The sequence below is a fragment of the Echeneis naucrates genome, chromosome 17 (assembly GCF_900963305.1).
Source record: "Echeneis naucrates chromosome 17, fEcheNa1.1, whole genome shotgun sequence".
NCBI lineage: Eukaryota > Metazoa > Chordata > Actinopteri > Carangiformes > Echeneidae > Echeneis > Echeneis naucrates.
Window position 1 is genome coordinate 14,108,743 of NC_042527.1, and position 23,401 is coordinate 14,132,143.

Sequence of the window (23,401 nt, forward strand, 5' to 3'; positions counted from 1 at the left end):
TTTAAGTTTCCATCTGAAACAACAACAAAACACTTAATAGTTTCTGTGTTTCCAAGTCTTTTGAGGCCACATATGTTCTTTTCTGACCCCTCAGTCACACAAAGGATAAGAATTGTATGTCCTCAGTAATCTTCCCCAAATCCTTTCAAGGTTTTAGATTTTGTATTACTTTTCAATGAATAATATCTTCAGAAAAACATGTTTTTATTACCATCGGGAGGATTTATAACACATGTTGCAGTGGAAATGGTAATCATAAGGTTGCAAGATTTCCAAGCAATTCTTCAAGTATATTTTAAATAACATATATGACCCTTCTTTCTGCTAGTTGAACATGAAACCTGGAGATGAAAAACACAATTGTTTTCTTCTTCTTCTGTGTCTCCTATCACAGCATCAACCCAAAATAGATTTAGGACATGATTATGCAGGGATTTACAGTGTGTTGGATAGTGAACATCACATTTTAATTAGTAATGTGTATTTTTAAGTGCAAGTTAAGCAGCAACATGTTGTCATCTGCATACAAAAATGATTTTAAAATCACAAAATTGTTTTTTATGGAAGGATGAAAACAAGGAAAGTGAAGAGGATTCCTGAAAACACAGATAGTGAAAACCACAAACACGAAGATGAAAGAGAGAGATTTCTCTGAGCTGCTGCTGTCTGTGTGGCAGAACTTGTTCTAGGAGAAGCCAGCCAACCTCAGTCAAAAACCTGACATCAATTTTGTTGGATAAATCTTAAAGGCAGAAACAGCCATTAGTTATAACAGGAATGAGAGGCCTTCATAGTGAATATGACACAAAATAGCTGCAAAAATATAAGAAACATATATTTTTCTAAAAATAAAAACAACAACATGCATATATAATATAAAACATGAATGGAAATGATCAAGTTTTAAAGAGGTAATTTGATTGAATCAGTTCGTTAAATTAAAACAGGCTATTGTTTAACGTTTAAATGATACATATGTATCATTTCTGTGCCTTGGTGAAGCAGAATATTTCTTGTTGAAAAACGTATCTTATTATTTAACGGTAATAATATTAAACACCCATAATGAGGCGAATATATATTATTCAATAAAAACTCTCAAAACTAAAAGTTGGATAAAACACAATTTTTGGAATTGAAAATTGATTCTTTTGCTCTCTATGTATCATTGTCATGATTAAAGAATTATAAAACACATATAATTTTCCTTAAATTGTACTCTCACTTTGTATAATCTCTTTTTTAAAGCTTATTTTGCAGAGTGCTCTGAATAATTTAATTAGCACTGACCTCTAGCCTTTCGTTTTTCACAATAAATCCAGAAATCCTAGTCACATGTGCAGAAAGCCACGAGACTGAATGAAGCCTTATGCACTGAACGTCTGATCAGAGGCGCAGACAAAGAGGGTTAGCTTTATCTTTCAAAATGCATCTGGAACAACACTCTATTAACACCACCAATAATATTAAGTCATGGTCAGTGATTAACAATGGAACGCTGTCATCTGGATTGATTCAATGAAATCTCTTTTTATCCTCCAAAAGTCAAACTTATGCTCGATTAAGGCTCTTTGGACTGTGAAGGTTTTTACTTTCAGTTGGCTGAACTGCATATCCTCTTAAGTGGCCAGTCACCAGAGATCGAACCAAAAGTAGGATTCGATAGGTTGAGAAGATAGATAGAGATGGATTGTCAGAATCAGATCTCAGAGTGATACAGATATAGACATCATAAGTCAACCACCACTTAATAATGGGAGCGCCACAAAAACTTAATCCTTACCAGATGAGCTTTGAAATATGACAGAAATTATCAGGCACTGATTAAAAAAAAAACAAAACTCACTTCTTTTGTGATATATGGGTTCATGCATTGTATATTGTTTGCAGTGGAATTTGACATGTCTGGTTTATATGTGTTGTGCGCGGGCAAAATTACAATGTGTTGCTATGTGTTCCCTGCTGTGCTCAAAAAATATTTGAAAAGAGGTGTCTAAAGACAAACCCTGTTGAATGAAAAATTAAAGCCAGTTACACGTATTTACATTTATGAGGCAGGCAACAAGGGTTTTGTTTTTCATCCAGATGGACTCCCTGGCCTGACACAGCCGCATACAGTCAGACAAGCACACAAACGTACACACACAAAGACACACACATTAAGTGCAGTGAAAAAAGGAAAGAGATGGAGGAAAAAAACTTGGATCCCTCCAGTGGTTTGTGTGTTGGAACAGGTGAACAGTTTGTACTCCAGAATAGCCATTACCAGCACTCTGCAGCAGGGCTGCAGTTGGCTAGAGTTGAACACAGTGTGGCTCGACCAAACGAGAGGCTTATTTTTCTCCCTTTTTGTTAAAATGCAGATATGACCAGCTTCCCACAGCCGAAATTCTTACTGCGTCCAGTCCACTTTTTCCAGTTTTTTCTCTGTAACAGAAAATAGAACCTAAATCTGATCTGAATCTGAAAAATATGTTCTGAAAACGTTTATGCCTCACCGTCTGTATTAATTTGTCACTATAAAGACTTTTGTTTTCTCATTCTGACCAGATTTTGTTTTTGTTTTAAAGCTGTAGTCCACAGAATATCACCTTCAAATCGACTAAAATATACAGCACTCAATCCACGTCTGATAATAAAAAGTAAATATATCCAGAATTTACTGCAACAAAATGAAAAGCCGATGATACACAGTGAATTACTTAGATAATTGTAATGTAATATGAACCCAGGAAACAAATAAATTCCATTTCCAATGAATCCACACAATTCAGTAAGCTACTCTCCTGGTCCATTTAACTACACACATGTGTACTATAATGAGCTGTAGACATTATGCCTAATTATGTATTAGACTGTGTTAGAGGGCCTAACAAAAGCTTTTGAAAGGGACAATTACGTTTGTTGCTTAGTTACATCGTTAAAAATATACCAAATCAGTGCAGATTATAGTGGGCGAGAATGCACATGTACACCACAAGCATTGTTGCCAAAATGCACAAAATTCAATTCATTAGGAAAAAAGAAAACATTTTCACTCCTGAAAAGGACAGTGGCATAAGTGAGAATAAACATTTTTTTATTTAACTGTTATTGATTAAATCCCCCTGTGGCAGAGCAAAAATCTTTGTTAAAAATAGATAAAGCCAACTGACGCTGACAACTCATTTGATTTTCACAAAAGGCAACTTCGATAAAAATTCTATATAGCAGATTGGAGGAAGTTTAATTTCGAAATCAAAGTGAACTGGTACACCATTCATTTTTTTCATTCTATGGATTGAATGGGTTTGGACTGGCTATTGAAAAAGGACAGATGAGAGGTCTGAAATCTGGCCTCATCAAAAGAGGGTAAAGCCACGCCAAAAATATCATGGCAGATCAGCTGTCAAAACTTCAATTTGTGGACGTGAGACACAACTAATGTGGACCCAGCAGTGTAGTCTTTCACTTCCACTGCACAATGACTGCGGCTGCTGGCTGATGGCAGAGGGAGGGAAATATGAATGCAACAGATGGGATTTTAAAATTCAGCGTCAATTGTTCATCAAAACAGACAAAACAACAGGACATCTGTTTACCTGCTGGAGTGTCAATGTTCCTCAGCTCTTCTTTGTCCTGTGGCGGTGCCAGGTCCTCGCTCTCCTCTTCACATCCCTCACTGGGGCTGTAGTGGCGGGGCTTCATCAGCAGGGACTTTCTCTTGTTGACGGGGGCGCCCTGCACCCCTTCCTGAGCACTCCTCTTCCTCGCCATGGACCCATATGGGCTGGAGGGACGAAGGGGATGGACAAAAAGCACAGCAGGGTCAACAGAGGCTGTGGCTGGCTCGTTTTAAAGGTCCAAATATTAACATTTTTGACTTTTTCTATACATGAAGTGAAAACCCTCGTAAGAAGAATCCCACATTTGATCTATGAAGAGAATACTGGCTTAAAGATGAAAAAGGTGAGAAAACTGAAAGTGTTCACATCACATCAGAGTTTACCTGTGTGCCTCACTGGTGCAGTCAGCCAGCCCTGTGAAATAAAGGCCAAGAAAGAGCAGATAAAAAGTCATGTTTACATTTCCACTACAACCGCACAGCATCTGCTGACATATTCTTCATCAGAGGCTCAACGCATCTCACTACTTTGGAGTTATCGTTAATGAGTGTTTACCATGTCCTGCAAACATTTGTTTTGTTGATAATGTTTTAGGGATGACACCACAAAGGCTAATGCTGCTTTATCCAGTCTTTCACCACAGATTGTATTCAGCATTACAATTCCATTGGGTGTAATCAACATAAGGATGGAGAAGTGGTCTCTTCATTGATCTGAAAAGCTTTTCATTCAGTCAGGCTCATTCTCCGGGAGACCAACGGTAGCTCATCCTTTGACAGAGACGACAACATGATCTGAAAGGGTAAATCAATTTTCCCAGAGGTCTGCGTCAATCTCATTCACAAGTTCTACACATACTCCTATGAAGCACAACCAATAATAACACTTTTCATGAATTTCCCCACATGTAGTAATAGCTCGAACGTGAGCAGGCAGGCCTCAGAGGCCCTGAACACTTGCATAATAACATATTCAGTCTAGAGGTTTTCAATAACACAATATATACACACTCCTTAACTAATTTGAGCCAGTGTTCCAATTTAATGAAGTTATTCCCCTCTGAATAATGAAATGGCAGTGCAGTGCTCTTCAGACCGGTAAGATAATACATAAAATTGACAGTTATAAAGTTGGATTGTTGAACTGAGAGCCCCAACCCATGGCGATAAGTGGAGTGTGTGTATGTGTGTGTTCATGCATGTGTGTAGTTAAAACCAAACTAAAGCTAAAAGCTGTACTCACCTGCGCTGCTGTTACATGTTTTCAGGGTTTGCTCCTCACCTTCAGAATCCATCTGAAAATAAAATATTGAATGTCCAGATGAGCCTCACTTGATCAGTGATGTTTGGATGTTCATTTATTTATCTATTTTTAATCAATTTCTCTTATTTGTATTGTAAATAGAGAAAAACAGGTTCAAATTCTTCAAAGATTATTGTTGATTTTTGTCAGTGGACTAGAGCCAGTGAGCCTTAAAATCAATTTGTTGTGGATGTCAACATCACAAAGTGCTCCTAAAACACCACTAATATGCAAACACATAAAGTATAATGTCAGGAGAGGAAAGTTTCAAAGGTGAGTAAAAATGTAATGACACTAAATAATGACATTAAAGTACAGACACCACCTCACTGTGTGTGTTTAGACAAAAATAGTTGCTAAAATCTATCCACTCTCGCTGGCTGTTGCTTGTGGGTCCCAAATAAAACCTATTAAACATAATTATTCCAGGCTGATGGTGGTGTATAGTGGTCACAGGCCAGTGAAATCTGTGAGTCATAGGATATGCTGTTACTTTTCCCTGGTAATGGGAAACATGACTCCTCTCTCTCGTTTGCTGTTGTGATTGAAGGCACTGACCTGTCATACATTTATAATAGGGGAGCAGGTGTGGCAGTGATGGACCTTAATTTCCTTTAATAAACCTTTTATGTGCCACACTCTTAATGCCACGCCGGGCCCTCAGAGGTCCTGCTCATAATAGGTTCATTACTTTTGATTACTACAGCCTATTGAGACAAACAACTCCCAAACACTATAGATTACATTCTGTAAAAACAAATGTACCTCATTAGTTTCTAACACTTTTCCACACAGACATGTTTCAATATTTTGTATAAATTTGCCATTCTGAAGGGGAAATGTTGCTCTTACATGCTGCAATCGGCAACACAGACATTCATCAAAGTCCAAATGATGTTATCTGTGAACCTAAATATCACCACTGAGTCACACGTGTATAGCCAAGGTGTTTTTTTCCTTCTCTTTATGTGACATTTAGGAACTGGCTTGCTTTACCTTTTTATGCTATTAATAGTTTCTTTTGTTCTATAATAATAAATATTAGTAATAATGAAGGTAATAGTACCTGTTTGTCATAAGTTGTTTTCTTTTCCTTTTTTTCTTTAAGTCAATGCTATAAGAATCAGAATGGCTTATATTACCTCAGTGTATAGTCAGTCCAGTGTTTTAGACTGCATTGTATGTCTGACTGTGGATCCATTTCCTGCTATTGTAGCCTTAGCTGCAGAGAGTATCAACTTTCAAACATTACATAAGTTGTACTCTGAAAAAACATTTAAACCTTTTTGCTAGCACTTCTTTGAAGGCACCATGTGGAATTCTGATGTAATAACAGCAAAACCTATCATTTTCAGTTAGACTGAATTTATATCTAACTCACACAACAAGGACCAACATCAAATAAGACAACGAGGAAAGGTTTGGTAGATGCTCTGGTGCTCTAACAGATAGTCCTGGCATGGCAACAACATGGACAAACATGTTACGCTGAGTGCTTACGAAAGCAGAACAAATAGATATATTCAGGGTGAAACAGGAGATTTTGTTCAACACGTCTAGCATGATCTGGCTGAGAACTTATTCATATACATGTGTAATTTTTCTTGTCGTTGCGAATATATAACAAGTCTTTTCATCAGAGTGTCATATATTTATCAGGTAGAGTGCTAAATGCCATCGACTGATGAAATGCAGGATTTAGTAATGGACATTTGAAGCTGGAACGTAACAACACATGTTTAAAACAGATATAAGTGTACAAATCTGTTTGGCAGCAACCATATCTCCTCCCGTGGCTACCCATTTATGGATGTTATCAAAACAGATAACGATCAACAATTGTAATTATATAAAATATTCATGTTATATGTTAGAAGATATATATATATATATGTATATATTATGATTAGTACGACAGTTCATTATGAATATACTGCTGTTTTTATATTATCTTAGTTTGTGACTGGCATTATATTTTGCGGAATAACATAATACATTTTCTAAAGAAATGATTTGTTGGCAGATCACTTTTACAAAAGATTATACATAGAATTAAGGACAAAGAATGGAATTTTTAAGTGTGATACAAGTGTTTTTGCATGTTTCACCACAAAACATTTTAACTTCATATCGCTGTTGAGTATTTTCTAAAGCATAGCAGTGTTTTTAGATTTAGAAAGTGCTTTCCTTTCCCCTCAGGAAGCCATTTATTTACATTAATGTCAGAAACAATCAAAACTTAACATGCAATAATAACAATGTCTAATTTAAAAAAAGTCATATTTTAAAGAGTTGTAATGAACTATTTAAACCTAATAGACTTTCACAAAACGTACAGAATAAATATTTCACTTGAATTTCTACTAAAATGTTTGTAACAGAGACACCCTGACATCTAAAGGCTACCGAGAAAGCAGACTCAGAAACACTATTTAAAGAGTACTATATTATCTGCCAGCTTCCCACAGCTCTGCATAAGTTAAAAACAATGTCACTGTTTGTGATCACTCTGGTCAAAAGAGCATTGACTCTCCACCACTTACTATGCTACTTATCAAAAACACTGTTAACGCAATAACTGATCTCCAGGGATTTATTTTTTTTTTGGTGTTCCCCAAAAGAGTTATTTTTCCACCTTGTATTAAGAATTATGAGTTTTATCTGTGTCATATTATTTACCTTTGACTGTAGGTTTCCAAGCGTTCTGTAGGATAAGATGCCAGACCCACACTGTCCGCCCTGGTTGATGCTTTCACACGTCTTATCTCTTAAGAGGTGATCGTGTAATTCATTATCTATAACAGAACAACACCAAACACAAAAACATGTATACTTTAATCTCACAGGATGAAATTTATTTACTTTTAAGATAGGAAATCAACAGTATGTCTCTCAGTCAGTTTTTAAAATTTCTTAGAGGAATATTTTATGTTCTTGTGGGCATGTTTGAAAAAAGGAAGCCAGATAAAGGTGGAAAGAGCATATTAATACCTCACATGGAATAAGGAGCACAATGCAAATTGATTGCTTGACAGAGATCAAATTGCTTGGTTCTAATTAATACAAAACATCCAAGAGGGAAAACAAGGATGAACACAATGAGTACATTAAGCCTCTTCACTTCACAGATCTTATTATGGAATTATTTATTTCTGTTAGCTTTGGAAAAAAATCGTCTTAATTATAGCTCACAGAGCATTTCCCTTGAAAAACAAAACTGGGTGAAAAAAGAGGAGGGAGTGAGTGAGGGAGGGGTATTCACTCTGTCTCATTAGCATATGAAAAAAGACTCACTACTATTTGAGCTGGTTTGTCATCTGCTGAATCATATTTATGCACCCCCCTCACCCCACCCATAAACGCACATACACAAACCCCAAGACCAACACAGATAATGCTTCTCAGAGGACTATTTCCCTACGTCTGGGGCAGATTTCTCAGGGGGAAAGGAGGAAGCCTGATGCTGAGGGTCTATGAAATTTTCTATGTGTTAATCTGGCTGCTAGGTGTCCTTGAGCCCAGCCCATTCCCCCCTAACCCCATCTGCCAGCATTCCCACCACAGAGGAGAGAATGGGCTGTGACTGGGGGTAGAAAAAGAGAGAGACCTTCCCAGTCCAGCAATCATGAATAACCACCGCCTCACACCATTATCGGAAAGGCTGGATCCAAGATGAGAAGATGGAGGGGAAATATCTGTAAAACAACCAAGCTCCTGACATTACTTTAACCATGCTCTCGTATTTTGCTGAAAGTGATGCTATTATTATTATTTTCATATAATGCCTTATTAATACTGTGCAGCTGCTGTGGATATTCATCACTGACCTTGAGTCTTTGTGCCCCCTTGTTCCCAGCTTATCCATGCACTTGGGATGCTCTCATGTAATTAACACAGACATTATTGTGATGGAGTGAAAAACTCTGTGCTGATGCCTCATCTTGAAACCAATAAACCAGGCCAGAGTAACAAAGTAAGATTCTGGAGACCATAAAATTAATTACATTATTTACTTTTTATTATTTCCTTTAGATAGGTTGTACAGGCGAGATGATAGAGGCAAATGAGATTACACAAAATAAGATTTCAAAATGTCAGTGCTGCACACTCAACCAACCAACTGTTATGATTAGATTACTCTTTTAATATAATTACTGTCTAAGGCTGTGTGTGGAAACAATGCATACATAAAAAACAGAGGCTGTGACTTAACTGATTCCCATCCTTTTCTCCATGAGCCTTTTTCTCTTAACCTTTCTTCAACGGTATCATTTTGAATTATAGGGAACGGATGGGTGCTCTGTGCAAGGTCACTGTCTGGTGTGTAGCCCCCCCAACCCCCTCCTCTGTCTCTCTCCTTGTTTTTGTTTCCTCTTCCAGAAGCACACTGAGTGAAGGGTTAAAACTGGAATGGATTTAATTATGGAATGAATGGAATTATAATGCGCCTGCAGCAAGTTTTCCTCCTTATTTATTAAAGCAGCTGATGGGCCAGGTTTGATGAGCCACTTCTGGCATAATTGAGTCATCACACAAAGAGGGTTCCTCGCATTCAGAGTGGTTTTATCAGCAGCAAACAGACCTGATTACTGGCAATTACACTCTGATCTAGGGGAAGGAGAAAAAAAGGGTAAATGTGCGGGGTAACTTCTGTGTTTATAGTTTACCCCGGGAATAATTTTCACATTAATTTTACATGCTAAGTGTATTCTGTTTATGTACAATAAAGACCAAACGGCAGGAGATAGCACCTTTTACTTTCATATTTCCTTGTAATGAATGTCTAAGTATACAGCAAACTGATCACAATTTCTATTTACCCCATAGTAGGGTTGACCTGGGAGGGGAGTTGGCTACTTTTACAGTCTAGCTGAAACGAAAAGGTGTGCCGGCAGTAATACACCTGCCTGAACACTGTTCACACCTACTCTGTTGACAGCAGGTAAAAATGTACACAGGTGAGTTCTTTTTCCATTTTTCACTGAGATGCAAATGATTCCATGGTGAGTAAATTAAGCTCTGTTTAAAGATCAAAGAGTATTTAAATAAACAACTTTTCTTTCTTGTCTTTTTTTGTGAGATGGTGAGGGGACCATCAGGCGCCCTGTCCCAAAGTACCAGCTGGACAACAGAATAGTGGCTGAGGGATTTTAAAGGAGGGGGAGGGGATGAAAGAGGTCTAAAGAAGTCAAATTTATAGCTTTAACTTGGCATGAAAGAGCTTTTCTTGTTTTCATTTTTTTTTCTTTTTTTACAGAATAAAACTGACGCTGAATCAATATTTCACAGCACTTGATAATTTGCTGCGTCATATGAAAAGGTCTTTTTTAAAATTATTAAATCCATTGAATTATTTGTATTTCTTCACATATTTACATTACACAACTCAAGGATCATAATAAAGTGAAAATATTTGGCTTGAAATTGCTATTTTTACATGCATATATGTATAAGCATGTGTAAGAATAAACTATATACTATAATTGAAATAAAATAATTCTGCCGGCAATTTATGAGCATTCCTCCGTCTGATGGAGGTTTCTGGATTCACGCAGACACTTTCAAAAATCTTGAAGTCAACTGCGATTTCAGATATAACAGCCTCACAGCTACCCTGACGGCCAAGCAAAGTGTTTGTGCCTTTTGCCAAAGAGTACTTTTATAGAGGAGCGTATTGGCATCTTATCACTTCTCCAAGACAGAGATGCTTCAATAAAAGAACACAGCTCACAGAATTCTTAACAGACAATTAGGAGCCTGGCTAGCTACTATCGCTTCAATGATTTGTTATGATGGCATAACTACAGGGGAAACTTGTTATTGGATGGAGTTCGCAAGAGTCCCATAAAAGAGTCAGATGGTGACACCTTTGCCGAGGTGATTTATGAATCTTGTAATCGCTTTCCAAAGTCATCACAAAGCCTTCCCTCTAAATTGAGTTCATCTGGAGCAGGACCACACAGAGGCACCAAGTCCAGATTGTTTCTTCTGACATCAAAGAGCCAATTTCTGTTTTTGACCAAATTTCTGGAGCTTTTAGTTCTCTTATCGTATGAAAGGGGCCTAGATGATATGTTATTTTATTTGTGAATTTCAATCCAATTAAGAATACCAAAATATTGAGTCAAATAAAATTTGTATGTTCTTACACTACACTATGCATCAATAGCATAATAAATGACACAGCAGACAATTCATCCATCAGCAAGTCTCCATTTTGCTAAACCACTCTCATGTTAGTTTGAATCTTTGAATTTTGTCATGAAGATGGTTTTTCAAATCTGTCTAATTTGGGGACAGGTGTTTGGGGAAAAAGAAGTTCTAGCCTTGGTGTAACAATGAGCAGAGTAATCCTGCTCATTGTTCCTGCCCAAGGAGGCCCTTTCATGGAGGAGGTTGCATGAATGCTACCAGGTGGTCTGCAATTTGGAGAAACGTAGTAACCGTTCCAGCTAATCCCCCGTCTCAAAAGGCAGGTCTCCAGCGCTCTGGGGCTCTCCAGGGCAAAGGGAAAAGTTTACCTCAAACACACGGTGTCTGAAAGGAGTCAGGGACTCGACCAGTGATTCCTAATCAGATTGCGCTGAAGTGAACAGCTCGCATGGCAGCTGTAGTTTTCCCAGGGTTAATTACCTTTCACTGCTCTCTCTAAATGAGTCAGCTGTTCCTGTCATTAAACAACTCCACTCTATCTCTGCTCCTCTGTCCTCCACACACATGTGCACATGTGCGCGTAAACACACACACATGTTAACCCATATAAATATGGACGCACACACCTCTGTTTGACACCCAATGTTTTTCATGTCTAGGGTGTGATGATCAAGCTATTAAAAGATCAATTATTTTGATATTATAGGGACTTTGATCGATTTCCTTACGAGTCAGTGGTTACTGAAATTGAGGTTGCTGTCTTTTTATTTATGCCACTGATGTTTATGCAGATAGAAGGTAGTATTCCCTATACAGCTCCCCTACCCTGTTAAAGGAAAATAATACCAATCTGTCAAGGTCTTAGTCTAAACAGCCCCTTTAGTACTAATTGAGTATATATAGGAAGCAAACATGTTCACATATGCGCACACACAAACACAAGCATACGTGCGTACACACAAACACACGGTTACACATACATGCACACACACAAACACAGAGTCCAGCTCCGATGTAGCTGTGCTGTCATCAATTCTGAACAATCTGTCTGCTTACTGAGCTCTGTGGCTCAGGATGTTGGGGGAGTTTTAAGTGATTTTTGCCACTGTATGTTAAAATCCCTTGGCCACCTGGATTACAAACTCTAGTCCTTTAACTCATGCCAGTATAAATCCGTGTTAACTCGGATTTACCTCTGGCATATGAATTCTCAATCTGCGTAAGCTTTGTTTGGAATGAGCTGAACATAAGTATTTCATGCAATAAGGATGCCCAATAGTGAATTCTATTTCTGTGAAACACGCAATGGGAGATAGTTCAGGACTAAATCAGTTATTAGAAGACCCAGAAAAGCCTTAGGTAGTGTTTTAGTACACTCAAGAGGTGAAGCCCATCAAGCCATTCACAGCCAGGTGGAAATGTGCATTGTTGCATTGTGAAATCCTCGTAACCATGGTGACGGATATAAACTCAGAGCTGCACGCTGTGGTCAAGAGTTTAATCAGATTCCTTAAACAGAGATTTTGCTTTGCTTATTGTCAGACAAACATTATTTGCTCAGTTGTTCAAACACAAGCCCTGCTCCGATACCAAAGCGATCATGATAAAATAAAATATGGCATGAGCAGCCTGGAGGATCTAAATTAAGTATTATCCAATATCCATACAATCTCCCACACTCACACACACACACATGCATGGGCACACACTTCTGGGCTAGCAGAGTTAAGCCAGACTATTTTGTACTTAAAAGGTTAGCAGGGCTGTTTTGTGAGTTTGATCCATGCTTGCCAAATCAGCAGATGGTCCATGAATATGATTATATGCATCAATAAAAGGAGTAATCTTTAGCAAAATGTAAATTTGACTTAAGTCCAGGGTTTAATATACGCAATGGACTTTAACCCACTTTCCAGCCTGACAGTAGAGCATGATAAGCTAATGCACTTAAATTTTTGTATTACAGCAGTCGCCATTGATGCGCCAGTGCCACTATCCAGAGATCAAAGATACAAGATATCTGCACAGTGTTCACAATGTGCACAATTGTGTCAAAACATTATTCATTCACTTTTAAGAGAGTTACTAAACAGCCCAGCAATCGATACAAACTGAGTCTAGATGTTAGCCATCTCTTGCTGTCATGATTTATGAGAAATTTCTTTATGAGAAATTTCAGTGCTTTTGAGATAAATTGTTATAAATCAACAAGTCAAGCATTACTCAGGATATTAACAAAACCATTAACTGACAGACTCAAAAAAAAAAAGTACAGTTATGTGGAAAAAAGGCAAGCCCAAGCTCCAATACGGAGATAAAATTTAAGTACAAGGCAAGAATGTGGCTTAGAGGAAGAAATGGCAAGAAAAGTTTGAGTAGCACTGCCAGAGTTAAGAATGGTCAAGTGTGGTGAGCTGCTTCTGAGTCACACAAAACAGCATCAATGTTACTGACCCTTCTATGAATCAACTTATCTGAGCCTGAGGCTTTTACAGCACAGCACATCCTCACACAGACAGACAGAATCACTTGTCTCCTACGTCTAAATGTACTCATGTTAACATGTCCGACAGGGCAGAATCACCAGCTCGACTTACCATGCCCCTTTTAGCCTTTGTCGTGAATCTCATAGTGTCATCGGAGAGGAGACGGAGCAGAAGGATATCGAGGTGGGGTAGAGGGTAGTCCAGAGTCTCGCTGCTGAGAGAGCGTCTTTGGTTGGTGTGTGTGTGCAGGGACATTGTGATATTCACCCGAAACGCTAAGCTTTTTTTTTTTTCTCTCTTTTTTTTGTAGTCTTTGTGTCATTCACTTAACAACCAATCTCATTAGCTGCTGGGCTACAATGGGCTGAATTATTTTCTGTGTAAATACACCACATGGTGATCCTCAAGGTAAGACCTCTGAAGGTCTTTTTAATCACACAAAAGATATTCACCCAGAAAAAAAAGAAGAAAAAAAAAAATCTTTACTACAACTACTGCAAGGAACAGACTGCTCCTAAAAAGAATTGAATAAAACAGTCACTTAGAGTGATTTTAATTGAGAACTGAGATTTATATTCCTCAGGGTCTGCCATAATGAGAGTGTAAATATGTAATTATGTGACTGTAATTAATATAACACGGTGAAATACATATACATATATATTCAGGCCTGACGGTTTATATTTTGAGCGTATATGAAGAAAAGGATGGATGGATGTTCAGAAGTGCTCCTATCCACCTTGTTAAAAATCAGGAATTGTGGAAGCAAATTATGTGCTGACAACTTCTCAACGTATGTATAAAAAAAACTAAAAGTGTACATATTTTGAAGATTTTTCCTTTTTTTCACAAATCTCTTGCTGTTGTGCATTTTGGTGCAGAACCATGAATCCTTGTGAAATGTAACTATTCTAAGTACTTGAAGTCATGACAGCTGTCTATAAGCATCAGGGACATGTCTATTGGCCAACTTGACCCTTGTTAGAAGACAAAACAAATACAAAAAGAGAATACTGCAGCCTGGGACTGCCGAGCCGGGTCACTGGAGATTTTCCAGACAAACGCCGCACAGGGGAAGGGAGGGGAGGGGAGGGGAGGAAGAATAAAAAGGACAGGCTCAGAATCTCATTTTAACAGACCGCACACAATCTGGGCTCCCACAGAACTATCTCTGCCTGACCGCTTTCTATTTATCCCTTATCAGTGTTTACCAACCGCTAGTTTTCTTTCATTCACACTGTGAGGCAGTTCTCTTACTATCAGTCAACAGCTGACACCGTGGAACAGCCTCAAAGGCAAGAGGAAGGGATCAAAACTAAACCAAAGCTGTTTAAACAATACAACAGAGGAAATAAATTCATAAATCCTAATTCTTCCCAACCCACAAGGGTATAAGCAGATCCTTTATAGTTAGGCCAACAAACAAAACCACAGCCAATGAGGTACATTACAATCAAGGTAAATTCTGAAATATATTTAGAAAAAAGAAAGGCGGAAAAAAATCCCATGTAATATTAATTGGGAACATTTCATAGTCTTGCCCTGTCAGACAAATATAACTATTCACTAAAAGGCTTTTTCTGTTGTTGAACCCCCCCCCATTTAACCTTGTTAACATTTTACATAATTTTTCTTTAAAGTAGCACCAAGATAGTAAATATGACTGACATTACACAAAACTCTCATATTTAACTAAGATTTTAAAATTGAATCATAATCATGAAATGACTACTTTTAAGGGTTGTTTCTTAGAAAGAAACAACCAGAAAAAAATGCTCAAAATTTAAGTGTAATCCTGCATCAATGTTAAAATGAGGATTACAGTTGGACTTCTATATACTTTTGAATACATTAACATTAAATTCATAATAGGATGATTTAAAATTTTAGTTTATTACAAACATTATTTTTAAATTCTATATTTCCATTTTTACAAACTCTTTGCATTATATGGATTAGACATTTACACGATATACACCAATTTTCGACAATGCTACAGGGTGTGTGGAAATATTTTTTAAGACGTGTCTAAGAGTATAAACAAATACATTTGGATTTGGATTTGAATTGTTTACATTGCTGCTTTACATTTTTTCCAGTAGGACACATGAACAGCACAGTTTTTTCCTGGAATACTGTTCAAAAGTTAAGTAATTAATTACATTTATCCTTTCACCAGCTGCTCAACAGCAGATGGATCATTTCTGAGACCTTGTTGAATTAAATCCACATAATTCATTTTCATGGATTAACTAACTGAAGTTTGACTAGGGCAAAAACAGGTAACACAAAGTGTGTGTTTTAATTTCTTTTTTTTTTTTTTTTTAAGATTAACATGCACGTTGAGCTTTTGGATTCAATATTATTGTCTACATTACATTGTGTACATCCGACGGCAATTTACTTCAAAATTAAAACATGTTACGACGATAAAAAAAAAAAACATCTCACAGTTTACTAAGTTTATTTTAATTTATTTTACAAATAACTAATTTAAAAAATCTAAATTTCCAGCAGATGTTCAGTGTGTAAAGCAAATACTTAAATAAGTTTGGGAATCTAGTTTTGTTGGGCATCAGGGACCATGGACAGTTCCTGGAGGCGAGCAGAAGTTACCATATATGTGTTGTGTAGCAACTATCGTCCCTGTCCTTTGAAGAGGAGGGTGTGGAGCAGGGAGGAATAATGCCTCTTACTTATCACTGCTTCACCACACATCCACTGCCTGTACTGCTATTGTAATTAAAACGTTGAGCGGTAACTTTGTGACCTCGCTAATGTCTCCTGCCTTCATCAGTTACCATTTCTAAATGACTTCCAAACTTTTTCAGGGATTATCATCATGTGGCACAGTTACACAATTCGGTGTTATCTAATGTCCTTCTCTGCTCTTTTCATGTTTATTAGGAGATGCGAGTTGACTGAAATAAGCTGATGAAGTTATGATTAAATGGAGGCGAACAGGCAGAATGACAACTGGCATTTCAATTTATTTTACCCCTGAAAATTTTCCAGATTTTCCATGGAATTTCTCTGAAGCTAAAAATGATTTAACACCTTAATCAGAGAGCGTAATAGCTCTGAAAGACATGGGAATAGATATAGCAGGGAGAGATGTTATTCCTTTGCACAGATATTTTTGACTCCAGGCAATATTGCGTGTTTATTGTTGTTCAAAAGAATAAAGAGGAAAATCTAAAATGGCATGAAAGTTGTGATAACATCAGGGGGACTAAAAGTACATCCTCTAACCTCGGCCTAATCACTTGTTTAAAAAAAACAAAAACAAAAAAAAAAACCTGCTGTTCAAAATCAGGTTAAAAGTTGGGTCATATGAGCAGATTTGAGCCTTTTATGTGTGGCAAGTTACTGGTAAATGATGAACTTCTCCAAACAGCATCAATCCTCCTAAATCAATAGTTGCTCTGGAGACTGTTGAGTGCTTTAACCCCACAACATTTGTTCAAACCTGGAACTTGCCCACATATAACATAAAAGTTATTGGTCATCTGTATTACTGCAATAACACGTCAGCATTAGTTGAATTAGCTTACAGCTTTTCCACAGTTACAATAATTTGAGAAATTTAGGAAAGAATGTGATGATTTGAACGCACTGACTTTGTTCAAATCTTAGACTTGCCAGTGGAGTATGAAATAAAAGCTGAAATGTAAATTATTTTGCTTCCACACTCAACATTAGCATGTAGATTTCAAACTTTAGTCTGGAATTACAATGGAAATTACATAAAGCAAAAACAGGATGCAATAAAATACTTCACTGACTGTTCAAATATGTTTCTGGGACACAGAGTCAATGTTTAAGTGCATTAGGCTCAGTGGTCTTGTATGTACAGCTGTCACTGTCAAAACCACAGGCAACCTGACAATGCTTTGTCCCTGCACACAATACAAACATGTGTTCTTCTGAGACAAGCTTATACTCCACACAAATGCTGTGAATTTAATCTAGGTAGACAGTATCACATGTTATCTGGATGATCAAAAATAGGTCATGCATCTCAAAAAAAAAACCAACAAAAAAACAAACCAGTTTGAGCCATTTAATCTCCTCTCAAACTGTCTGTCTGAAACCTGGACAGAAGCTACACTCAGCTCCCAGCAAAGATTTTAAGAACACTGATTTGTGTCAAGCAAACAACGATCATCAGCGGAGAAGAAAATATTCTAAACACCTCCTGACATCATTCAGAATAAATGCCAGCAAAAATCTATTTCACATTGTTTATCATGTTAGATACAGAAAACACACGGTTAGCAGCTGAGTATAATCTGAGTGCACGTCTAAGTAAGTTTCTAACACTTGCACATTTCAGCTTCTGTTTTGAATTCCATATGACAGCATCTAACAGCAGGAGCTAAAAGACTTGTCGTTCACATATGCTATACAGAGCATCAGTGATGATAAATGCTGACCATCCGACAGTATATTAAATAAAAAGAACTTTGACACCAACCTAGTGCTGTGATCCAAAAAGTTTGATTTTCTCCCAGTTTCTTGATAGCTGAGCTGGTGCTGTGGCTTTGAAAGGTAGTCCCCAGGAATATGACATACTGTGCCTTTGACAGCCTCGAGATAAGCACCTGCGTTCGGGTCCCTTTTTACGTCACACCTCCCCATTCACAGCCCTTCAACATGATGCACATTTGCACATCAACAGCCACCAACCCCCCTCCTCGCGCTACTCCCACATCCGCAAAACACACAAACAGGCACACAAGAAGGCAGATGCGCACTACCCTCTACTCATGCGCGTGTGAACACTCACACAGACACATGCACCACAGATTTGTGTGCGCTCAGTGAAGATGCAACATACATGCAGGCAAACACACATCCACACATTTACACACGTACACAATCACAGGTGATTTAGTGCTTCTTTTTTTTTTAACTCCTTCATCCAGCCTTATTCATATATTGATCCTCATTCTATGTGTTCTTTTAAAAAAACTTTCACTTGCTTTGTCACAAGACCAGGGCATATGCCCTCCCAAGCTCCTCATACATCACTCATCATGCAAATGAGAGGGAATGTCACTCCTCAGCAGCAGATGGCCAGGGATGATAACAATGGCTCAACAGACCAGTTTCAATGTCTGCGACTTTATCGCTACGGCAACAACAAAAATAGATGATATGAAATCCTTGTCTGTTAATTTGATTTCCCCCCATTTTAATGGTTCTACCTGTCAGTCTGGTTCATTTCTCTTGGCCCATTTCTACGTGAACGCTTTGTCCAGGGTTTTCTGTCACAAGAAGTCTGGCTATCAGTAAAAGGCAGAGACCTGGAAATGATTTTTGGTGACTACGGAAGGCTGCTGCCTAGCAGTTATTCAAGTAATTAGGTGTAATTCCTCCCTGTAGGCCATGTTAGCCTCCTGGGTTAGCTCATGCGTTCGACAGGCCTGGATAGAGACGAGGAAGAATAAAAGAAGAAAGGGGCCCAGAGAAAATCACAAATGCAGCTTTTCAAACACCCCCCCTAGCCAAAGTGATGTCACCCTGCGTCCTGCTGACTCCTGTTCATACAAGCCCCCATAGCAGAGAGTAAACAGTGGAAGCGTTTAGCAAACAGGGCCAGATTACAATGACAAAGGCAACCACACTTCTGGGTGGAGCCTGGGGCGAGGGGGGCAAAAGAGGGAGGTGGGATGGTGTGGCTCAGGATTTAAAATAAGTGATACCCATGAGGGGCCCCCTTCAAGATCCAAGCGTAGCCCTTCCCCAGCTGATGGTAGGGGCCACCCAAACACGCTTATCTCTTGGTGATGTCCCCCCAGGTCCCTGGAGACTGACGTGTGAACACAATATGTAATAATAATGTATTTTCAGTTCTTTTTTCTGTGATTTGTGCATCTGGTTATGCAAGGCTGGGGACTTGAGGATGGAGAATATCATTACTTAAGGTTTGGCAGTTGACCATCACCTTGTTTAATGCCTCATTTGAAAGTCTAATTTCAACTGTCTTCAAGAGCCAATTGATGGTACACAGTGAAAGAGACATACAAAGAGAGCAGACCTGCTACGTTTCCCGGCTTTTCAGCATTTCTGCCTGATAATAATATTCATATCATGATAAAAAACATGAAAGTAAAGACTCATTTGTCTAACCATTTTATCAAGTAACATGTACTTTGCTTTCTGATGCAGACAATCTTGCTGAGAGGATACTACAAGCTTGTTCTAGGGATGATTATTTCATGTCTTGAACTAAACGTCGGTATTGGTGGGTGGAAAAACAAATGGAATCAACTCATGTAACTCAATCTTGACAAATTGTGAGCAAGCATGTTGAAAATAACACTGCAACATCGTTACAAAATGTAACAATATTTATTTATTTATTTATTTTTGGGTTCTAACATCTGTTCGGATTTTGAATTAAAAAAAAAAAGAGAGAGAGAGAGAGAGAGAGACCTCACTCGGAGTCAGCATAGAAAACTAAAAACTAGTGTTTTGTCAAGCTATTTCATCGACTGAAAATGTGGGCATAACTGGAGAGAGCTGATGGAGAAATGAAAGGGGAGTGGGTTGGACAAAATTACATGTCAAACAAGGGTTCACATTTAAAAAGTCCTGCTCATATTTGTAGAAAGTGTTTGATTGCATTTAGAAAGGTATTACAATGGGTCACATCTGTGTCTAAAAGCTTTTTGCATTCTGCTGCAAATTATGTAAGCAAAGTGAAGTGTCACAACACCCTGTTGTTTTGAGCACTATACCTTCCTCCTGTGAAACCTACACAAATATGTTTAACTGAATTCTTCTAATGCACTGCAGGATCAAAATGTCAGCAGTAAACTTCAACAAACCCCCTCACTCTACACCCCGCCCAGTTATTTTAACAAAGCAACGTGACTAATTTTGTATGGCAGCCCGTACAGCAAAACAACAATACATATTCACACTGTGCCATTGAATGTGATAGACGTGAAAAAATCTATATTAAACTGTGGTTAATTTCAGCTATAATGCTTTAAGCTTGGTCTAAAATGGCACAAACGCTTCTTCTTGGTGGTGCCGAACCCTCATTGTGCAACCACTTGATGCCGCTTGTTCATCACAGAAAGTCACATAAAAGGACTGAATTAAATTTTTTAAAAAATTATTTGCATATGCAAATACGATGAACCAAACATAAGTACGTGTTGTTGATATGGCTCCAGGATGTAGAACTATCTTTATGTTAATGTTTGAAGACAGGGAATATTCTTTCGAAAAAATAGTAAATTTTTCATGGGGATCATTATCTACACTGTGTGTCATAGTGTCTCAGTTAAAAGAAATGATTAGATTACTTCCCTGCAATCCCCTTTGGGGTGATTTCTGTGTGACAGTGGGCAACCATGTTTATTCAGTGGCCTTTGAAGACACTTCAATAACATTTGAAATATTTTATGGACAAATATAGGATGTTTTCAGTCTCTGCCTTCAACTAACAACTATAGAACGACGACTTTGTCCACATTCAATTTGTTGTTTCAGGTAGTCCTCCAAAACAAATAAAAGGACTATACGGGACCGAGCATATGGGCTTAAAAGATGTGACCAAACATGGTCTTCTGTGGTGGAAAACACACAAAACAAAAGTTTGTTGATAATTGGTAAAAACCACCTGGGTCCATTGAATGATGATTCATGATTTAATTATATATTTTTGGACACAATTATTAACGTTATCAGTAAAAAAAAAACACATTATTCATTTATCAGCAGTAACTGGTTCCTGACTTTAGTAATGTTACATATGTCACTGCTTGATTAGTCAGTTAATGTCTGAGCTTTTCAGCAGAAAACCTTTAATAGAAAACTCGAATCCACTTTATCAGTAAAAATGAGAAGCATACACAGCCCTCAAATTGAAGCATCTGATTGCTTACATCTAAGAAATCAATTGTTGACTGGTCAGTCGATGTGTTTGTAGTTCATGGGCAGAGGACTCATTGTGATGTGTCATTGAGAGGTTAGGTCCAAATCTGGGCCTCTCTGGGGGTCCCTGCCCATCTTTTCTACTCAGGCAGGCAGACAATGAGGCAGACACGCCTATAAATGGCAAGATAGGAGCTTGGATGTTCAGCCAAAACGAGCATCTAAACAATGGTAACAGGTGTGTATAATGCATGCTTTGATAATGACCTTGGTGGCTGTAATAGTATGTCTAGACACAACTAACAGGACACATTTCTGTCTGGCCTAAGAAGTCCCATGGGTGCTCAATTGCAAGATTCTAAGGAGCAGATATTGGTTATTTTCATTGAAACTAAAAGAGAACTGTCTTAGATAATGTATCCTATTTATTATGACACTGGTAGAAACAACAAGCCCCAGAAAAGTTAAATCTGCCACTCAACAGCAATTTTTTCTGTCTTTAAACTATTTGTAGGGCAGTTTGCATAATAAGCAATATGCACTTGAATAAACAGAAGGAAAAAAAAAAATCCATTAATGTGGATGGCTTACAATTTCTGATTGCGCCAGATACAGGAAGCTTGCTGACATGAACTAAAATGCAAATGCCCTTCGAGCAAAACAAAGAAATTGATTATGAAGTAAGTTTCTTCAGCACAAGTAGCCGGTTTTGAGTGATTAATGGGGGTGGGTCATTGATTTCCTTTTGTTTAGATCTTGGTTAACTTTCAGGAGACACAATTATAATTTGTTTCCAAACAATAAATCCAATCTCGCTTCAGCAAATTAAAATTCCCTATGGCCTCTTCTGCTTCATTTTACCTCTGAAATCCGTTATTATCAAAAGTCATTGCATGTAAATGTCTGCTGTTTCTGTTTATATTTGTTACATTTCTGATTAGATATTGTTTTTCTCAGTATAATAGAAGGTGAGCACCTCTTAAGATTTGAAAAAGCTGTTTCCAGAGATCTACATGCTTTGTCAACTACAGTGCCAAAGGTTAATCTTCCAAATCTCACATCATTAGCTTTATGTGACACACATCAACATTTCTGATGAGACATCTAATTGCGGTATATGACAAATACACTCTGCATGTTGTTTGAAACATGCATTTGTTGACTGAGCACATATTGTCTGTCTTCACACTAGCTTTTCCAAAGGTAGGTGAAATGTTTTTGAGTTACCATGACACAATGGACTTCATACTTATATATATTTGCAAGTCAAATCAGAGTTTTACAGACTACTTTACTGAAAGGTTTTTGCCACATTCTTCAGCTTTACAACTTTGAAAACTTCCACAGATCCAGACATTTATACTTCCTGATTTCTCGCATCATCTCTCCAAGATAGTGATAATACGATTTCTGTGTTTTTCGCTGTTGAGAAACAAACTGGATTATGAACAGATCACTACATAAACAGCTTTCTAAAAGGAGGCAGCTATTTTAAAAAAGGCAGAAGAAATGCAAAGAGGGATTTAAATTTTAATTTGAATTTATTCCAGCAAGTGAAAGGTTCTTTTGAGAGGGGATTTCAGCAAAGATGATGGTATTTAAAAGTGATAAACAAGCATCTAAACCTCCAGTGGAAAACAGTCATTTGCTCCTTTCTAGTGTAGGGGAGGAATTGGGCTTGCTATGGTCACATCCCAAAAATAAGAATAAGTAATAGTAGTAATTAAAATGTAAATAAGTGACATCCAGGGAGATATTTCAACTGATTTATGTCATAAATTGTGTAATTAACATTTTGTCTTGACACACCTTGTGACTCTGGATGTATAGCTATATGTCCTCAGGTGCAAATTCATGTACTCAGTGTACTTGGCATAGCATACTTTATACTGTATATGGATGCTTAAAAAATCTTTCACACTTATCACATGGAATTTAAATCCTGTGCCTCAACACCACAGA

The 23,401-nt window shown here is 37.7% G+C and overlaps 1 protein-coding gene across 1 annotated transcript in view; it reads right to left on the reverse strand.

The window, feature by feature from the left end:
- st18 (ST18 C2H2C-type zinc finger transcription factor) overlaps window positions 1-23,401 on the reverse strand; it is a 38,373-nt gene that overhangs the window by 12,646 nt on the left and 2,326 nt on the right. The window contains exons 2-5 of the mRNA XM_029525087.1: window positions 7,587-7,702; window positions 4,848-4,899; window positions 3,989-4,019; window positions 3,582-3,769 (exon numbers count right to left, since the gene is read on the reverse strand). Of these exons, the coding sequence (XP_029380947.1) occupies window positions 3,582-3,769; window positions 3,989-4,019; window positions 4,848-4,899; window positions 7,587-7,702 (387 nt within the window). The remainder of the gene's footprint in view (window positions 1-3,581; window positions 3,770-3,988; window positions 4,020-4,847; window positions 4,900-7,586; window positions 7,703-23,401) is intronic.